The sequence below is a fragment of the Podarcis raffonei genome, chromosome 2 (assembly GCF_027172205.1).
Source record: "Podarcis raffonei isolate rPodRaf1 chromosome 2, rPodRaf1.pri, whole genome shotgun sequence".
Taxonomy (NCBI): Eukaryota; Metazoa; Chordata; class Lepidosauria; order Squamata; family Lacertidae; genus Podarcis; species Podarcis raffonei.
The window spans coordinates 14,532,613-14,550,825 of NC_070603.1; the positions used below are offsets into that span (position 1 = coordinate 14,532,613).

Here is an 18,213-nt window from a genome sequence, read left to right on the forward strand (position 1 = left end):
AGTTTAGTTGCCGTAATCAGCAGCCAGGCACTGAGGCCTCATGCAGAAAAATCAGCTGTTTTGCACTTGATAACTGGTCGCTGAATGGGTGAAATAACTCCTTTGAATAGTGTTGGCTGAGAGGATATGAAAGTTGAGAAAGTAAGAAGAGTGCAGTAAAAAGAAAAGTCCATCTACTCCTGCATTCTGTCTCCCCCAATGTGATAAATCAGAGATATTGGGTTTGTGGATCAACGCATGCACATTGGCAAAGATGTAGAGGCGGGAGGATGAGAGCAACACAGAAAAGAGTTTAACACAGGTGACCATTTTATTAGCTACTGCTTCCATGACCTGGGGAAGAAACACTGGTTTTCCAATCAGTGAGGGTGTATATGATTTGGTAGCTTCGAACAAATATAGCCAAGATCAGCCAGAAAACCACAAACCACTTGGTGGGGTGGGTGGGAGATATCAGCCCCTACCACTCCCCCACTGCAAAAACAAACCCCAAACCCTTAGCCAAAAATGATTACACCAGGAGAGACCAGAGAAAAGTAAGGAAACCTAAGGCTGAAACGGCACTAATTCAAAAACCTCAACATACAAGTTCTTTTTGTCTTCCAAGCTGGAAAGTTCATGCAATTGATTAGTTTTCCTAGCATCTCTCTTTCCCTTGTACTTGGGGATCAGAAGCTTGAGGGTTGCATTTTATTTTACTTTAAGGAACTTAAAACCCACATCCCCCAAATCCAGGGCAGCTCTCAGGAAGAAATGTCAAAGAAGAGCAAGAGCTTCTTTTCCAATGCGTCCCCCTCGGATCTGAATGCAATAAAAGGAAATCGAGAGGGTAAAATGGAGCACAAGGGACTCCCATACCTTTGTAGGGTAGGGAAAGCCGGAAGGTGCTGCTTTTTTATTATTATTATTATTATTATTATTATTATTATTATTATTTGAGAAGCAAAGCAGCTAGTAAGCCTGATCTTTACTGACATCTGCCAATTATGATATGAGAAATTGTACTCTCTGGAAATCTATTTTCTACCTAACAATTGAAAGTAACATGCAGAAAACAGCATTTCTAGAGAAATCAAAGACTGGAACTGAGGGAAGTCAGGGGGTGGGGTGGGTGGATTCTGTGGGGGGGAAGGAGGGGGAGTGAGGAAAAATGGGGGGGGGACAAGGATGATATGTTTTTGGATAATATGTCTTGTTATAATTTTGAATAATAAAAAAATTAATTAAAATTAATTAATAAACAAAGAAAAGAAAGTTACAACCCCCACCTTTGTTTGCAGAGACAGGATCCACTGCAAGGATCACCAAATATAAAGGGTGCCATGAATATGCAATGGGTGAGGTTTTCAGTTTGGGGCAGATGTCCCACAAAGGGTTCTGAGAATAAAAACAATTTATTCTTTATACCTCACCCATCTGGCTGGGTGGCCCCGGGAAAACCTAATGGGGCATTCATTCGACAGAATGGTTCCTCTTCAGACATCTATAATGATAAGCCACATGGATAAACGCGCATGGATTGAATGGAGTTGCGGTTTGGAATTCCTCCTAAAAGAAATGGCATTTGTTTCTAAAATGCCAGTTTGCAGGGATGACTTTAAGAAATCTCCTTTGGGTTTCCCCAAAGGAAAGTCGCGTATCCTGAGCAAATTTTGGGATGGCTGCACGTGTGTGTTTGGAAGGTGGGTGAGTGGAGCCTGCAGCCTGCGGAAGATTTAAACTCGACAAGTTACCTTGTTTTGTCAGCTTCTCAGGTGGTTGGGAAGGCCAGGTGTTGTTGCTCCTGGCGCTCGAAGGTCTGGCTGCCTGAACAGCTGCAAGGGTCAAAGGTCGCTGGGGCTCTATCCAACTGCTGCTCGATGGACCTGGGAGTGGCAAACAGGAGGCAGGCAGCCCAGGGACCAAGGAGGAGTTTGGAAAGTCAAGAGGCTGTCTGGGAATTGATGGCTATAGCTCAAGGGTGCAGGAAAAATAAAAGGCTGAATGCAAAATGCCAGGTTGCCACCCCTCTTCAACCCATAGCTGTCAACTTACAGATTTGAAAATAAGGGACCAGCAGCCTCGAAAATAAGGGATCAGCAGCCAAAATAAGGGATTTTAGTCAACCAGCAGCCAAACGAAGCCTCAAGTGGTGGTTCCCATAGCGCAGCAACCTGGCAAAGGAGATGCAGCAGGGAAAACCACCGTCACCTCTCCGCTGGGAAGCGCTGAGCAAAGACGAGTCCCCAGGCAATGTGGCCGATTTGATCGGCACAAGGCATGCAAGCTCCACCCCCAGTCGTTCTTAGACTCCTTATTGGGTGAGCAACGCAGCCAAGCCACACAGTTGGAGTCTCCCTCCTCCCTGGCCGGCAGGGAGGGAGGGAGAGGAGCTGTTTCCTTTGAAACCCGGGAAATTTAAGGGACATCATCAATAAGGGACAGCAGTGGGAAACGGCGCTGGGATAAGGGACTTTCCCGCCAAATAAGGGACGGTTGACAGCTATGCTGCAAGCCCCAGCCTTTGTGCCTTTCCCTTGTGCCTGCCGTAGGGGGAAAGTTTTGAGATAACAGATGGTGTGCGCACTATACACTTAAAACACAAAATCTCCTGCAAAAAAAATCTCAATTTGCTGAGGGTGGTGGGAATTGTAGTTCTGAGAGGAGGAAACTACAGTTCCCATGATGATTATTTTTTAGGGAACCGTGTGCTTTAATTGATTTTAATTTGAAAGTATGGTTGTATACACGGTCAAAGTGGCAGGAAAAACTTTGCAAAAGCTACTTTGCCAAAGGCTATCTAGCGAGTTCACGGAGGAAGCAGGGTTTCAATTGAGGACATTCCTGGCTTACAGTTCAGGCAACAACTACACAATATAGCTCGGACGGTTAGAGCAGGGTGCTGATAATAGGGTGGCTGCATATTCCTGCCTTGCAAGGGTTGAACTAGGTGATTCTCAGCGTGCCTTCCAGCCGTACAATTCCTTGATTCTATGATTCTACTGCTTCTCCACTGTTATGTACTGAGCTGAATAGGATCCAGAATGCAGCAGTCTGATTGGTCCTAGAACAATAGGATCCAGAATGCAGCAGTCTGATTTGTCCACAGGAGCCACCCAATCCAGCTCCAGGTGGAAGTGAATCCGCAACCTGATTGGCCTACAGGAGAAAACTGGAATTAGCCAACCACGTGGGGCCCGTTGTGTAAATAATGTATATAAAGCAGACATTCTGGGGGAACTTCCATTCCTTCCACTATGAGCTGAAGAAAGAGCATGAAATCCACTCTCGACTCCAAGTATATTTCATCCACATTTGTGGAAACTTTAGGGGAAAGAACTGTGAAGGATCTTTAACAAAACTGCTGGTCCTTGCAGGGCTGTACATACTCTTTGCTGACAAAAGACTGGGTGGGAGGGGAGGAAGGAATAGCAATTATGCAGCAAAGGAGCCCAATTTTTTCTCTGTTGCAATAAAAGCTCACACGACGGGAGTGACTTTGAATAGGTTTGCTTACATTTCATAGCTCATTATGCTTCTCTGCTACTCTTTTGCATGGGCAAAGGGAATATGTAAGGCATATGGAATAAATACCCACCATCCGTTGAACACTAGAAGTCCCTCCCCCTGGCTGTGGGATTCGCATGCACACGCATACATTTTAAAAAGCTGTCTTCGCAGTCCCAAGGGGTGGAAACGCGTTGGGGATCTTTAAGTAAAAGCAGGGGTCCTTAGGAGGACGTGACCAGCAGCGCCAAACGATGTGCTTAATGCAGAACACACACAAAGTGCAGGTCCGTGGGATGTGCAAAAGTGCTGCCATGAGCTGCCAGCGCAGCAAAGAAAAGGGCAAGTGAAATCAGCAGCAGCTGGCGATCCTCAGTGTCCCTCACTGGAAAAAACACTACGGGTCCTCATCTTCCTCAGAAAACAGGTGTGCATGCTTCGTATCCTCAAAGCAGCTCCGAAAGAAGGAGAAGAGCCTCTGGCTGAGGTGGCGCTGGCTGGACTCGAATGTGTGGCCTTCATCAGGGTAGATCTGGGGAACAGACACCACAAGGTTAGGGAAGTTTCCTTTTTTATTCTAAAGCACCATCAGTTTGGCATGGCGCTTTAACACAATAGCAGGGGGCCCTTACACTCTGGAATATTTTCTTGCACTCCTGGGTAGGCACACATGGAAAACAACATCCAGTTATTTTTTTCATTCTGCATTCGCAATTTGTGCTCATCACGGCATCCCAGCATTTGTACGCTGTTGTTTTTGTTGCTTCTTGTCCTTATTAGCAACTTATTTTTCTTTCTTGCTTTTACAAAAAAGTAAACTCAAAGCAACTTGCAATACATTCGTACCTCGGAATTCGAACAGAATCCGTTCCAGAAGTCCGTTCGACTTCCAAAACGTTCGGAAAACCAAGGCGCGGCTTCCGATTGGCTGCTGGAATCTCCCGCAGCCAATCGGAACCCGCGGAGGACATTCGGGTTCCAAAGTACGCTTGCAAACCGGAAAACTCGCTTCTGGGTTTGCGGCGTTCGGGAGCCAAAATGTTTGACTCGCAAGGCGTTTGACTTCCAAGGTACGACTGTACCAAAAAATTAAAAATATCCATTTAAATCTGAAATAAAAGCATAGACATAGAATGTTAATATACATAAAAGTACCACCATCCTCTGGAAAAGAAACATCCAAATTGGATCAGAAGCACCGCACAATGCTGCCATACCCCACTTCCCAACAGCTGCTCCAGAAAGATGCTTTAATCAATGCCGCCTGGAGATCAAGGAGAATTAACAGGAACACACGCCCCCGTCTCTCTTCCAACAAAGGTACCATATTTTTTGCTCTAAAAGACTCACTTTTTCCCTCCTAAAAAGTAAGGGGAAATGTGTGTGCATCTTATGGAGCGAATGCAGGCTGCGCAGCTATCCCAGAAGCCAGAACAGCAAGAGGGATTGCTGCTTTCACTGCGCAGCGATCCCTCTTGCTGTTCTGGCTTCTGAGATTCAGAATATTTTTTTTCTTGTTTTCCTCCTCCAAAAACTAGGTGCGTCTTGTGGTCTGGTGTGTCTTATAGAGCGAAAAATACGGTAATCAGACAGGGCGACCTGTACCGTTTCCACCTGAAACTGTTTAGGGTTGGTCAGATTGCTTCATTTCCAATCAGTTTTTCCTGAAATCCCGTAACTTTTTATTATCGCTAATGTTTCAGTGTGGGGGGTTGCCCTGCTTTCATTGCATCACAGTGCAGGAGTGCCCCTCCACACAGCGATAATGAAGCAATGTTGTAGAAACGTCACAAAACATCTTAATAAGGCAGAATGATGCATGGAGGGTTCAGCATAAAATCACCTCCACTTCGGCATAATTGCAGAATACACTTGCAAAAAAAGAAAAACCCACACCAGTCTGGTGGGGCACAAAGAGCAGTTCCTCACTGCCAGAAACCTGGTCCCTCTTTCCTAATCCATCCTACCTGGGTAGTGTAGTTAGAATCAGCAGCTAGAAGCCGGATAAGAAGTTCAGCTGTATGCTGGAAATGCACTGTGGCTGCCAGAGGAAAGAGGCAGAATGTGAGACAATGGCTAGCACATCTGATTGGCGTCTGTCTGTCTCTCTGTAGGCTCCCTTCTGAATGGTCAATTAGGAGTAAGAGAAACTGGCGACAAGAAGGGGTGGCTTTGGCATATGGAAAAACCAGTTCTAGGATGGATGGGGCCATCTGTCATGGATGCTTTATAAGAATTCTAAGGTCTCAAATATAAATTAAATGTTCATAAATGTACAAGGCAAACACATACATAAGTATATAAACCACGTGTCTGAAATAGTACAGGAGAACAATCTTGAAGCCCTTTTGACTCTCCCAGCGACCTCAAATATTCCTCTGCAGTAAGGGAGGGAAATGGGGAAAGCCTTCCCATTGCCTTTTCAGTTGCAAATCCTATCTTAAGGGATTATTTGTGTATGAATAGGGTGAGTCTTTGACCTGGATTCAGGAATTGAAGTATTTACCATCACAAAAGAATGGCCAGGCTGCCTAGGTAAAGCAATCAGTGACCATTAACAGATATCCTGGCAGACAGGATTTCTGCTGTAGACCCCCTCCTTCTGTGATGTATGTAGGATAGGGGGGTGGTCTTGGGCTACAGGGTGGGCAGTTTCAAAAGTCTATATAAGGGCTTGCCCACTATTGTTCAGAGTTCTCCTGCATGTGGTGAGTGGGGACCCTGCTGCAACAGTTTAATAAAAATCAGACTTACTAACTGCTTTGCTTCTCAATATACTCTGGTTGGTCTCTGTTATTTTCTCCTACCAATAGGGAACCCATTTAAGGACTTTATACTGGCTCTTAGATACCTCATAAGGGGAAAAGGAGCAGTTTTTTTCTTATAACAAATGCCTTAGGTGAGATTCCTACATTGTAGGGGGTTGACCCTAGGAGTCCCTTCCAACTCTATGATTCTGTGATCATTCCCGGAGAGAAAAACCACTTAACTAGGGGTGGGAAACCTGAGCCTGAGTCTAATTTCATGCATAAAGGTAAAGGTAAAGGGACCCCCGACCATTAGTTCCAGTTGCGGATGACTCTGGGGTTGCAGTGCTCATCTCGCTTTATTGGCCAAGGGATCTGGCATAAAGCTTCCGGGTCATGTGGCCAGAATGCCTAAGCCACTTCTGGCCAACCAGAGCAGCACACGGAAACGCTGTTTACCTTCCCGCTGGAGCGGTACCTATTTATCTACTTGCACTTTGACGTGCTTTCGAACTGCTAGGTTGGCAGGAGGTGGGACCGAGCAATGGGATCTCACCCAGTCGCGGGGATTCAAACCGCCAACCTTCTGATCAGCAAGTCCTAGGCTCTGTGGTTTAACCCACAGCGCCAATTTCACAAGGGTGTCAAAGAAGGGGGGGGGAACATAAGGGGAAATGATGTGGTTGAGAGAGAAAAAGGGGTGACACATGCACACAGGGGTGCCCTACCCGCTTTGGGCTCTTGCCCCAACCACTGCCAACCTGTGCCCCCCTGTAGTCCTCAGTGCGGTGTGTGGGGAATCCCTACTGCTGCTTCTCCCTCACCTCCCCACTTCAGCGGCAGGAACAATGGCTTCCACTGCCCGTGCTCTTTCCCTGTGGGCAGATGCACAGACTGGACCCAAAAGGAAGAGGACATAGACAAATGGGCAGAAAAGAATAGGGACGAGGTAAGCCAACTCAGGGAAGGAACCCACTAAGGGCATTACTCCCAAGGGGAAAAGATGGGAAAGGTCTGTTTGTAGCTCAGTGGTAGAACATCTGCTTTGCACACAGAAGGTCCCCTGGATGGTTAAGTCCAGTCAAAGGTAACTATGGGGTTGCCGCGCTCATCTTGCTTTCAGGCCGAGGGAGCCGGCGTTTGTCCACAGACAACTTTCCAGATCATGTGGCCAGCATGACTAAACACTTCTGGTGCAATGGAACACCGTGATGGAACCCAGAGCGCACGGAAACGTCATTTACCTTCCCGCCACAGCAATACCTATTTATCTACTTGCACTGGCATACTTTTGAACTGCTAGGTTGGCAGGAGCTGGGACAGAGCAATGGGAGCTCACCCCATTGCGGGGATTCGAACTGCTGACCTTCCAATCAGCTAGCTCAAGAGGCTCAGTGGTTTAGACCACAGCGCCAGCATCTCCAGGTAGGAGAGTCCTCTGTCGGAAATCCTGGAAATCCACTGAAGGTATTATAAGGCACCTTCCTATCTTCCTGTATAAGGAGGCAACTGGGAAGGAGTCTGAAATAGAGTCGCAAAGTGATTTCATGCTCTTTATTCAGCTGATAGTGGTGAGGAGGAATGAATGAATGTCCCCTCAAAGTATCTGCTTTATATACATTATGTACACAATGGGCTGCACATGATTGGCTAATTCCGGAATTCTACTGTAAGCCAATCAGGTTGTGGATTCACTTCTATCTGGAGCATGATTGGGTAGTTCCTGCCAACCAATCATACTGCTGCATTGTTCTAGGACCAATCAGACTGCTGCATTCTGAATCCTATTGTTCTAGGACCAATCAGACTGCTGCCTTTTGGATCCTATTGTTCTAGGACCAATCAGACTGCTGCAGTTTGGATCCTATTCAACTCAGTACATAACAGAGTCCATTCAAGTACATTGTTCCCAGCTCCACCCCCCAAACCCTGGAGTCAACCTGAAGATCATTGTTAGGGGGTGGGATGGGCGAGTGGGAGAGTCAATGGAGAGGTCAAACCTTACCATCTCCAGTTCCGTGGGCAAGGAGGACATTTCTGTCCTTGAGGTGGAGCACTTCCTCCAACACAGAGGCCATCTGGAGGGAGGAAAAGGAAAAGGGTGGAAGAGGCAGAAATGAAGCACCAAAATTTCTGTCTCCCTCCCTCTGCTCCTTTGCAGCAGCAACAGAGAAAGCTTTTCCTGTACAATCAGGTTATAAATCAGGAGTGCACTTGTGTAAGCAGGAAATGGAGGCAAGTGCGAGAAGCCAAACCTCTGCACAGATATGTTGTAGGTTCCAGCAAATTACACATGGATGCACAGCTGACAAAAATAATAATTGGTGATTTCGTGGGGCAGGTGGAATGGGGAAGCTGGGAGCCACTGAGAAGGTAGCACCAGAGAAACGGGTTCAAAATGTAACAGCTCAACCAGGGAGAAGAGTCGGTGGAAGAAGATTGGAAGAAATTTAAAGACTACTTACGGAAATATTGTAAAATTAATGAATGTTAGAAGGATGTTGGGTGAAAAGTTATATGGTTTTTAGCTACAATGCTATAAGGAGTATGAAAATATTGGATTATTAATAGACAAAAATCTAATGTTACATTATTTTAAGATTAAAGATTAGGATAAGTAAAGAGGGGAAGGATTTGCTGAACTAACAAATTAAATTGGAATACAAAAAGGGAGGTTTGAGGAGGTTTGGGAATCAAGCAAATGAAAGAATGTGATGGAAAGATGGAATTGTTTTTTATTTGTATTTTTTCTTTTTTATTTTTTCATTTTGTAAAACTCTAATAAATATCTTTATATAAAAAACAAAAACAAAATGTAACAGCTCATTTTCTTTCCATTTCTTTCCTTCTCTCTTCTTTGGGGTCCCAGCAGAAGAAGAATGGGTACAAAAACTTATGGAATATGCAGAAATGGCGAAACTTACCGGAGAAATAAGAAATCAAGAGCACAAGCTTTTTATAAAAGAATGGAAATGGTTTATGGAATATTTACAAACTAACTGTAAACAGATAAGAACATTGGCAGGATTATTGTAATCACCCGCAGTTTTATAAGAGTATATATTTAAAGTAGATGGATAAATGAACAAATTATGTTAATTTGGATATACATAAAATATTAAAAATAAATTTAAGGAACTGCAGAAAGAGGGGGAAGGAAGTCAAGTTTTGAAATGTTAAAATGCTTGTAAAATGCTTGTAAAATCATAAAAAAAACAACGAAATGTAACAGCTCAGGATTCTGTGGTTGCCAGCTCAGCTGTGGGCCTACACTGCATCGGCGATATGTTAGGCCTTCCTTTTACAATGGAGTCACTTAATTTTTTTTCATTCACAGTGGTGTTTTATTGTTTTGTTTTGTGTGCAAGTTTTGCTGCAAACTTCTGCAAGCACTCTTTGACCTAGACAGTGGGGAGGGGGAGAGGGATTTTCAGAAATTAATACGGCTAAATAAAGCAAATCTTCCTCCTAAAGGATCCTGGCTATGTTGTCTACCCCTCAACAGGGCCACAATTCGCAGCACTCTTAGTAAACTACAGTCCCCAAGAGTCCTCGGGGGACATAGTAAAGGTAAAGGGACCCCTGACCATTAGGTCCAGTCGTGGCCGACTCTGGGGTTGCGGCGCTCATCTCGCTTTATTGGCCAGGGGAGCCGGCGTACAGCTTCCGGGTCATGTGGCCAGCATGACTAAGCCGCTTCTGGTGAACCAGAGCAGCGCACGGAAACGCCGTTGACCTTCCCGCCGGAGCGGTACCTATTGATCTACTTGCACTTTGACGTGCTTTTGAACTGCTAGGTGGGCAGGAGCAGGGACCGAGCAACGGGAGCTCACCCCGTCAAGGGGATTCGAACTGCTGACCTTCTGATCGGCAAGTCCTAGGTTCTGTGGTTTAACCCACAGCGCCACCCACGTCCTTTCGGGGGACATGGAGTCATTTAAATGTATGATAAAGTTGTGAGAGTGTGGGAGAAATCTCTCCACCTGAAAAAGGCAGTAGGGCAAGTGACACTCGCGCACCTTGGGAAAGAAAAAGTTGGACTTGGTTCACACAACCTGAGCATGCCAGTGTTGCCTGCAGATTCAGGGGGCTTCTCTGCGAAAGGGGCAGTCAAGTAATGCTTGAGAAATAAGACCTGCCAGACCAGAGCCGGATTTACATATAAGCTAAACAAGCTATAGCTTAGGGCCCCACTGTCTTGGGGCCCCCCAAAAAATTAAAGGGGGGAAAAACCCTGGATGTACATTTCCAATATATAAGATAAAAAACAAATAAAATAAAACCTACATACAGCAATGGTGTTTTGTGTTGTGTAGGCTCCTATGATGTAAGTAATGGGCACTGCCTGCTAGCCTGCTCCCTAAAATATCACTGGTTTGCTCATTTCTATATATAGGGTGCCTACATTCTGCATGGACTGGCTGCATGGCAACGTGTGCAAATGGCTTTGGATACCTATTGGGTCCATAAATTACCATATAGCAGATATTCAACACAAAAAACGGTGACAATTTGTTGTTGACAAAGGACAGCTGGACATATAAAGGGCCCCATTACCTTCAGTAGCTTAGGGCCTCATCAAACCTAAATCCGACCCTGTGCCAGACTCTACCCCATTCAATACCCAAGAAGGTGTGGGAGGGGGCGGAGGAAGGCACAGGTAACAGAGAGGCCCTCTTTCCTGCCCCTTTCTCCATACCATGTAGGCAGCATCCTCCCGGGCTGGCATCCCCAGGTAGCGTTCGGAGAAGGTGGCAGCTGTGGCAAGAGACAGAGTTAAGGGATCTTTGGAGTCGTTTCTTCCAATAAACACCTCCCCAGTACAGCTGCAGAACCCCAAAGCAGTGAAATGGACAATGAGACTTGACTGGAGGTCCGTCGTCACCTCTCCCTCCGCTAATATAAAAATATAATAATTATTATTTCTACCCCGCCCATCTGGCTGCGTTTCCCCAGCCACTCTGGGCCACTCCCAACAGAATTAAAAGCACGATAAAACATCAAACATTAAAAACTTTCCTAAACAGGGCTGCCTTCAGGTGTCTTTTAGAAAAGTCAGATAGTTGTTTATTTCCTTGACATCTGATGGGAGGGCGTTCCACAGGGAGGGCGCCACTACCAAGAAGGCCCTCTGCCTGGTTCCCTGTAACCTCACTTCTCACAGTGAGGGAACCGCCAGAAGGCCCTCAGAGCCGAACCTCAGTGTCCAGGCAGAACGATGGGGGTGGAGACGCTCCTTCAGGTATACTGGGCCGAGGCCATAGCAGGTCCAAGGTTTTGTTGCTTCACTGTTCTTGTATTTTCCAGTGAAACTGCATGATTTATGCATGCAGGAGATTTATCCCTTTTCACAGAGTATATCGTGGTGCAAAATTTATATTCCTTTTTTTAAAAAAAAGAAATGAAGAAGAAAGAAAACTAGACCGTCTTTACTGCTACTCACCGTGGAAACGGAAGCTAGTAATGGGTGCCACACTAGTTCCGCATTTAAAGAGGTCTTCCGCTGTTGCCATGAGCTTCAGTGCTAAAAAGCCTCCATAGGCCTACACAAAAGCAAACATGCGTTTTATTATTCATTCATTCAAAATGTTTTATTCCATGTTTCAATATTTTTTTTTAAAGCAGCGTGCCGTGTAACACTTTGAACTTTTATAAAAGGACGATCGCAGCTTGAAAACAGCAACAAAACCGCAAACAAAATTTCAATCAGCAGCACATCATTTAAATCAGGAGTGGGGAACTTGCTGTTCCACTGTTGTTAGACTACAACACCCATCACCGCTGCCCATGCAAGCTGGGGCTGATGAGTGTTGGAATCCAACAACATCTAGGAGGCAGAGGACCATGTGGTTTACCTTCCCATAGACGGCTGTGCGCCTGCGATCCACATAGGGAAGTTGCAGCAGCCACCTGCAACACAAGGAGGGGGAAACATGTTTGTGCAACCCGCTGCTCCTGGCATCATCTGCCAGCCGCCACCACTGCCCTTCTCCTTGGCTGTGCATTTCCTTTTTGTGTGTGTATAATTTCTATTAAGTTTTCTATTTTACATCTTAAAATATTCATTAACCAACCTGAAAATGTCAATGGCCTCCCTTCTTCTCTTTCCATGGTTCAATTTGGATATAATAAATCCCTGCATATTTTACATAAACTAAACTATTCAGTAAAAAGGGACGTGGGTGGCGCTGTGGTCTAAACCACTGAGCCTCTTGGGCTTGCCGATCAGAAGGTCGGCGGTTCGAATCCCCGCAACGGAGTGAGCTCCCGTTGCTCGGTCCCAGCTCCTGCCAACCTAGCAGATCGAAAGCACGTCAAAAAGTGCAAATACAGTGGTACCTCGGGTTACATACACTTCAGGTTACAGACTCCGCTAACCCAGAAATAGTGCTTCAGGTTAAGAACTTTGCTTCAGGATGAGAACAGAAATCGTGCTCTGGTGGCACGGCGTGGCAGCAGCAGGAGGCCCCATTAGCTAAAGTGGTGCTTCAGGTTAAGAACAGTTTCAGGTTGAGAAGAGACCTCTGGAACGAATTAAGTACTTAACCTGAGGTACCACTGTAGATAAATAGGTACCGCTCTGGCAGGAAGGTAAACAGCGTTTCCGTGTGCTGCTCTGGTTTCGGTGTTCCGTTGCGCCAGAAGCAGCCAGAAGCTGGCCGCATGACCCAGAAAAACTGTCTATGGACAAACGGCAGCTCCCTCGGCCTGTAAAGCGAGATGAGCCCTGCAACCCCAGAGTCGTCTGCGACTGGACTTAACTGTCAGGGGTCCTTTACCTTTTTAAACCATTCAGTATTCCATTAGTACATCCATCAAAACTTTCCACCCCCCTTCTTACGGGGTCTTCGCTGCGAGATCACATTCATCCGGTGCTATATCAACTGCACTGGCTCCCGGTGGAGTACAGGATCAGGTTTAAGGTGCTGGTTTTAACCTTTAAAGCCCTATACGGCCTAGGACCCTCGTACCTACGGGACCGCCTCTCCTGGTATGCCCCACAGAGAAACTTACGGTTTTCAAATAAAAACATCTTGAAGGTCCCAGGCCACAGAGAAGTTAGGCTGGCCTCAACTAGAGCCAGGGCTTTTTCGGCTGTGGCTCCGACCTGGTGGAACACTCTGTCACAAGAGACTAGGGCCCTGCGGGACTTGACATCTTTCCGCAGGGCCTGCAAGACGGAGCTGTTCCGCCAGCCCTTTAGCCAGGGCACAGCCTGACTCCCTCCCTCGGCAATCTTCGCGGAGCTCTGGCCCAATGGTGGCCAGTGGCTTGAATTTAATTAATTTTATAATGAATGATTTTAGAGTGTTGTTTTTGTTGTATTTTTGTATTGTTTTATTGTTGTTAGCCGCCCTGAGCCCGGCTTCGGCTGGGGAGGGCGGGATATAAATAAAATTTATTATTATTATTATTATTGTTTACACTGTTGAATTTATCTTAATGCTGCCAATGTTTTCAAGTGTACACAGTTTTCCCCACTATACTCAATAAACATTTTCCAATCTTCTTCAAACGTATGTTCTTCTTGTTCTCTTATTCTATATGTTCGGTCCGCAAGCTGCACATATTCCATCAGTTTAAGTTGCCATTCTTCTTTAGTTGGGACCTTACTCATTTTCCATTTTTGGGCTAATGAAACACGGGATGTAATAGTAGCATACATAAATAGTCTTTTCCACCCACCGCCCATAGGTTCAAACCTCCAAAACAGCCCCATGCCTTTAGCTCCTTCTTTCATGTTAAATCCCTTGCTGCAGAACTGCAGCAAATCAGTGTGTTGATGTGGGTGGGTGTGCACATGATTGCTTCCCAATCTTATCTGGTCTCTGTTATTGGTCCCTCATAGTATCGGATAGGCAGGAGGGTCAGGGACTCCGAGCACCAGCAAAGGGGGAAAAAAGAACAAATTCCTTACTTCCAACGTGCAAAGGGAACAATAGGGACATTGCTTTGCTAAGCCCCAACTAAGCAGTTGCAAAAAAGTGAGTAAGCCTTTTAAGCTCATTGAAATTCTTAATCAGGTTGGATGTCAAATACAAAAAATGTGGAGAGGCGAAGAGGGGAAAATTATGCTGCTGGGCAAGACTGAGGGGGAAAGCCCTAGTCTGCAGAGTGTAATAGTATTAAAATGCGATGGGGGAAATGTACAGACTGCAAACCTAAATCTAGTTACTGAAGAGTGAGTCCTACTGAACTTCTGGACCCCTGACCATTAGGTCCAGTTGTGGCCAACTCTAGGGTTGCGGTGCTCATCTCGCTTTATTGGCCGAGGGAACCGGCGTACAGCTTCCGGGTCATGTGGCCAGCAGGACTAAGCCGCTTCTGGAGAATCAGAACAGCGCACGGAAACGCCATTTACCTTCCTGCCGGAGCGGTACCTATTTATCTACTTGCACTGTGACGTGCTTTCAAACTGCTAGGTTGGCAGGAGCAGGGACCGAGCAACGGGAACTCACCCCATTGCGGGGATTCAAACCGCCAACCTTCTGATCGGCAAGTGCTAGGCTCTGTGGTTTAACCCACAGCGCCACCCACGTCCCATCTTCACAGGGCTTACTTCTGAGTATATATATGCAGTGGTACCTCGGTTTTCAAACGTCTTGGAAGTTTAACGGTTTGGTTTTCAAACACCGAAAACCTGGAAGTAAATGCTTCCGTTTTCGAACAAATGTCAGAAGTCAAACAGCTTCCACTGAGTTTTCTTCAATTTTCTCTATTGAATTTGCAGACTGCCCTTAGCGCCTCAGTTTTCGAATGTTTCGGAAGCCAAACGGTCTTCCAGAATGGATTATGTTCGAAAACCGAGGTACCGCTGTATATACATAGCATTGCCCTGCAATTTAGGATACAGGCCATGCTTGGCACAAAAAGATCTCCAGCTGCATGAAAGACTGTGGAGACAAATAAATAAGGTTGCAATCCCTTTTAAAATAGGAAAAGCAGAAAGAGTTGAATCTGCCTCTTGTCTCAAGGGATGATCGTGACTGGCTGATATGGAAGTAGTGATCAAATTTTTTTCTTTCAACTGGTATGCAGACCCAGGAGCGGGAGATAGGTTTGGAATTAGAAGATCTCATCCCATAATCTATCCTGTGGAACAGGGGTCACTAACGTGGTGCCCACGGGCACCAGCGTGCCCACCATCACCTCCTATTAAGCCCACAAAAGATCTCAGTAAACATTTCAAAAATCCATATTGCACGAGAGACGGTTTGCTCTTCCTGCTCAGTTCCTGCTTGAATTAGCTCAGCTTCTCCTACACTGAGAACACCCCACCCCCTAAACATGCCTACATTTCACTGGATGCCAAGATAGGACACCCACCCTCTCTCCCATTCTGAGGAGGAGAAGGACGTAAAGAACTTCTCTCTGTGAGAGCGCACAGTGATGGCTGATGGAGGTGCATGTTCCCCACTGAAGGGGGCTGATTGGGGACATGCCCGTACGGTTTTGTGGTCCTGCCTTCTTCTGCTCTTTTAGATGTGGCAGCCATTTTGTTTTACGCTACACCTGCCCCCCATTTTGTGACTGGCACCCATGGCACACTCAAAATTCCAAATGTGCCTACTGGCCCCCAAACCTCAGTGAACCCTGCTGTAGACCCAAGACATTTTGCTGCTTGAGGCAGAGCTTCTGTCTCCTTTCCAACCCTAGGTTCATTGTCCCCAAGACTGGCTAAGTGACTTGGCACCTGAGACAGAAAAGCCCACAGCTGCCTCTCTCCCTGCTGGCAAAAATAGAACAACGATAAATTGACTAGCAAAAGATTTGCCGTCCCTTTCAGACTACGCCCAAAACCAGCTTCCTCACTCTACCTAATAGCAGGGCCGGTCCTGTGTTAAGCAACAGTATTAAAATGTGAGGCTCAGGCGTCCTTACCGCATGAGAGCTACATGGTCCTTGACATCTAAGGAGCCCAGCTGGCGGCTGACCTCATGCAGCAGCTTGAGTCCTTGGTTTCTAGATCCCCGGGCATCAAATTGGACCACCACAGCACCCAAAGAGCTAGACAGGACGGTGTCCCAATCAAGGTGGAATTCCTCAGTGGCCAGCTGGCCTCCTGGGGATTCTGGGCTGGGGGAAAAGGCAATCAGAGGTTAGAACATGGATTAATGTTACACCTACCAGGTAGTGGCCTAGGATATGTTTGCACCTAAAGTGGAACCCAAACCAACAGCTCTGGGACGGAGCTCTTTTTCTTTAATTTTAATTTTTTTACAAATTTCCACAGGGATAGAAGGGGGGAAAGGTACCGGTACCTCTGCCATAATTCCCTGTCAAAATGAAGATTCCCCCCTCCCTCCTAGTCCACTTTCTCTCCCTATCTGTACTGGACATCTTCTAGCTTGTTCCTCTCCCTGCTGATTCATTAATGAATTCACAGCTGTGAGGACGAAATGGCATGGAGGCAAGGCTACGTTGGGATGCCACTCCCAGCTGTGGAGAGAGGCTCAGAACTCACAGGGTTAAGAAGTTCTGAGTGACGTCTCACATTCTGAGGCGTGGTTTAGAATACTGAGGGGAGTGTTTTACTGTGTTTCTCTCAGTGTGTGTTTTGCTCCGTTGCGAGAGAGCAGCGACCATGAGTGCATTGTCGCCAGGAGATTTATAACTGTTGTGTTTTGCTAAGGAATAAAGACTTAAAAGTAAGATAAGGAGACAGCCTGCGTTCAGCCTGATTTATTACGCACATACGGCAAACCTGCTTCTGTTCCGCTGTGTTTACGTGCTGCTGGAGTCGGAGGTCCCTGGGGGAAAAGCAGAGCCGCCCAGAGGAAGCGTGCCGGACCCCCCCCGGGAATGGCTCAGCAGCTAGGGATGGAGGGAACCGTCAGTTGCAGTTCTCACTGTTTCCGATTTCTCCAGTCTCAAATCCGGCTCTTCGCATTCCTGGATTTTCTCTTTTGGAATCCGCCCGAAAATTATTCAGCTTCTTAGTGTAATTCCCCCCCCACCCCCAACCAATAAACACATTTCTGTATGCAGTTTTGCTTAATGGACATACTTCTGCAAGAAGGCATTTTTTGCATGTAATTCCCACTAACATCTAAATCAGGGGTCAGCAAACTTTTTCAGCAGGGGGCCAGTCCACTGTCACTCAGACCTCGTGGGGGGCCGGACTATATTTTTTTTGGGGGGGTGGGAATGAATGAATTCCTATGCCCCACAAATAACCCAGAGATGCTTTTTAAATGTAAGCACATATTCTACTCATGTAAAAACACACTGATTCCCGGACCGTTCACGGGGTGGATTTAGAAGGCAATTGGGCTGGATCTGGCCCCCGGGCCTTAGTTTGCCTACCCATTATTTAAATCTTTGTGCGTGCTTTCTCCTAATGTATGCATTTTTATAAGCACTTATCGGCTGGACAGCTACGTTGCCAAAACAGACTAAGTGCGATATCCAGAGAGGGGGGTTATTTTTGGTTTAGTTTCGGAATGTGCAGATTGGATAACTTTGCCTTTAAATGCAGTCTGAATCTTATTTCTCTCTCCTCCCCACTACTCACAGCAGCAGTAGCAATGGACAGAAGGCACACTGGTGTGGTGGCGGCAGGGTCACACGCACAGACAGGTCTAAGTTGTAAGGGAAACAAGAAAAAAAATGTGACTGAATATAGGAGGAGAGGCCTTTGGTCTCAATCCAGTAGCATGCTTCTTATGATCACAGCCATGCAATGAACTTCCTGTGAGGGGCTTGGGAAGTAGAGGGACCACCTTTGTATCCTCACCGTAGCTAGCAAGTCGAAACAACCTGAATTCCACCAACGGCATCTCTTTATGCATAAGGGCATCTTGCAAAAGGCGGTTCTCTTCCAGGAGAAGGAAGTCTGGGAGCCAGGAATGAGACAGATACCAACACTGTTAGTAGCACTTGGGCAACTCCCTACACGTCAGTTGTGGATGCCAGTCTTTTAGAAATAGTAAAGGTAAAGGGACCCCTGACCATTAGGTCCAGTTGTGACCGACTCTGG

General features: G+C 46.3%; 2 protein-coding genes across 3 annotated transcripts in view; both read right to left on the reverse strand.

The window, feature by feature from the left end:
• SLC39A5 (solute carrier family 39 member 5) overlaps positions 1-2,237 on the reverse strand; it is a 31,428-nt gene extending 29,191 nt beyond the window's left edge. The window contains exon 1 of the mRNA XM_053374823.1: positions 1,734-2,237. The gene's annotated coding sequence lies outside the window, so the exon portion shown is untranslated. The remainder of the gene's footprint in view (positions 1-1,733) is intronic.
• A 2,963-nt stretch (positions 2,238-5,200) lies between these two features.
• LOC128406913 (inactive dipeptidyl peptidase 10-like) overlaps positions 5,201-18,213 on the reverse strand; it is a 53,980-nt gene continuing 40,967 nt past the window's right edge. The window contains exons 18-25 of one of the 2 annotated variants that reach the window (XM_053374789.1): positions 17,971-18,069; positions 17,749-17,815; positions 16,116-16,310; positions 12,089-12,143; positions 11,677-11,776; positions 10,933-10,991; positions 8,239-8,311; positions 5,202-5,527 (exon numbers count right to left, since the gene is read on the reverse strand). In XM_053374789.1, coding sequence (XP_053230764.1) covers positions 5,412-5,527; positions 8,239-8,311; positions 10,933-10,991; positions 11,677-11,776; positions 12,089-12,143; positions 16,116-16,310; positions 17,749-17,815; positions 17,971-18,069 — 764 coding nt within the window. In that variant the 3' untranslated portion in view covers positions 5,202-5,411. Of the gene's footprint in view, positions 5,528-8,238; positions 8,312-10,932; positions 10,992-11,676; positions 11,777-12,088; positions 12,144-16,115; positions 16,311-17,748; positions 17,816-17,970; positions 18,070-18,213 lie in introns of both variants that reach the window. The other variant, XM_053374798.1, reaches the window with a different exon arrangement.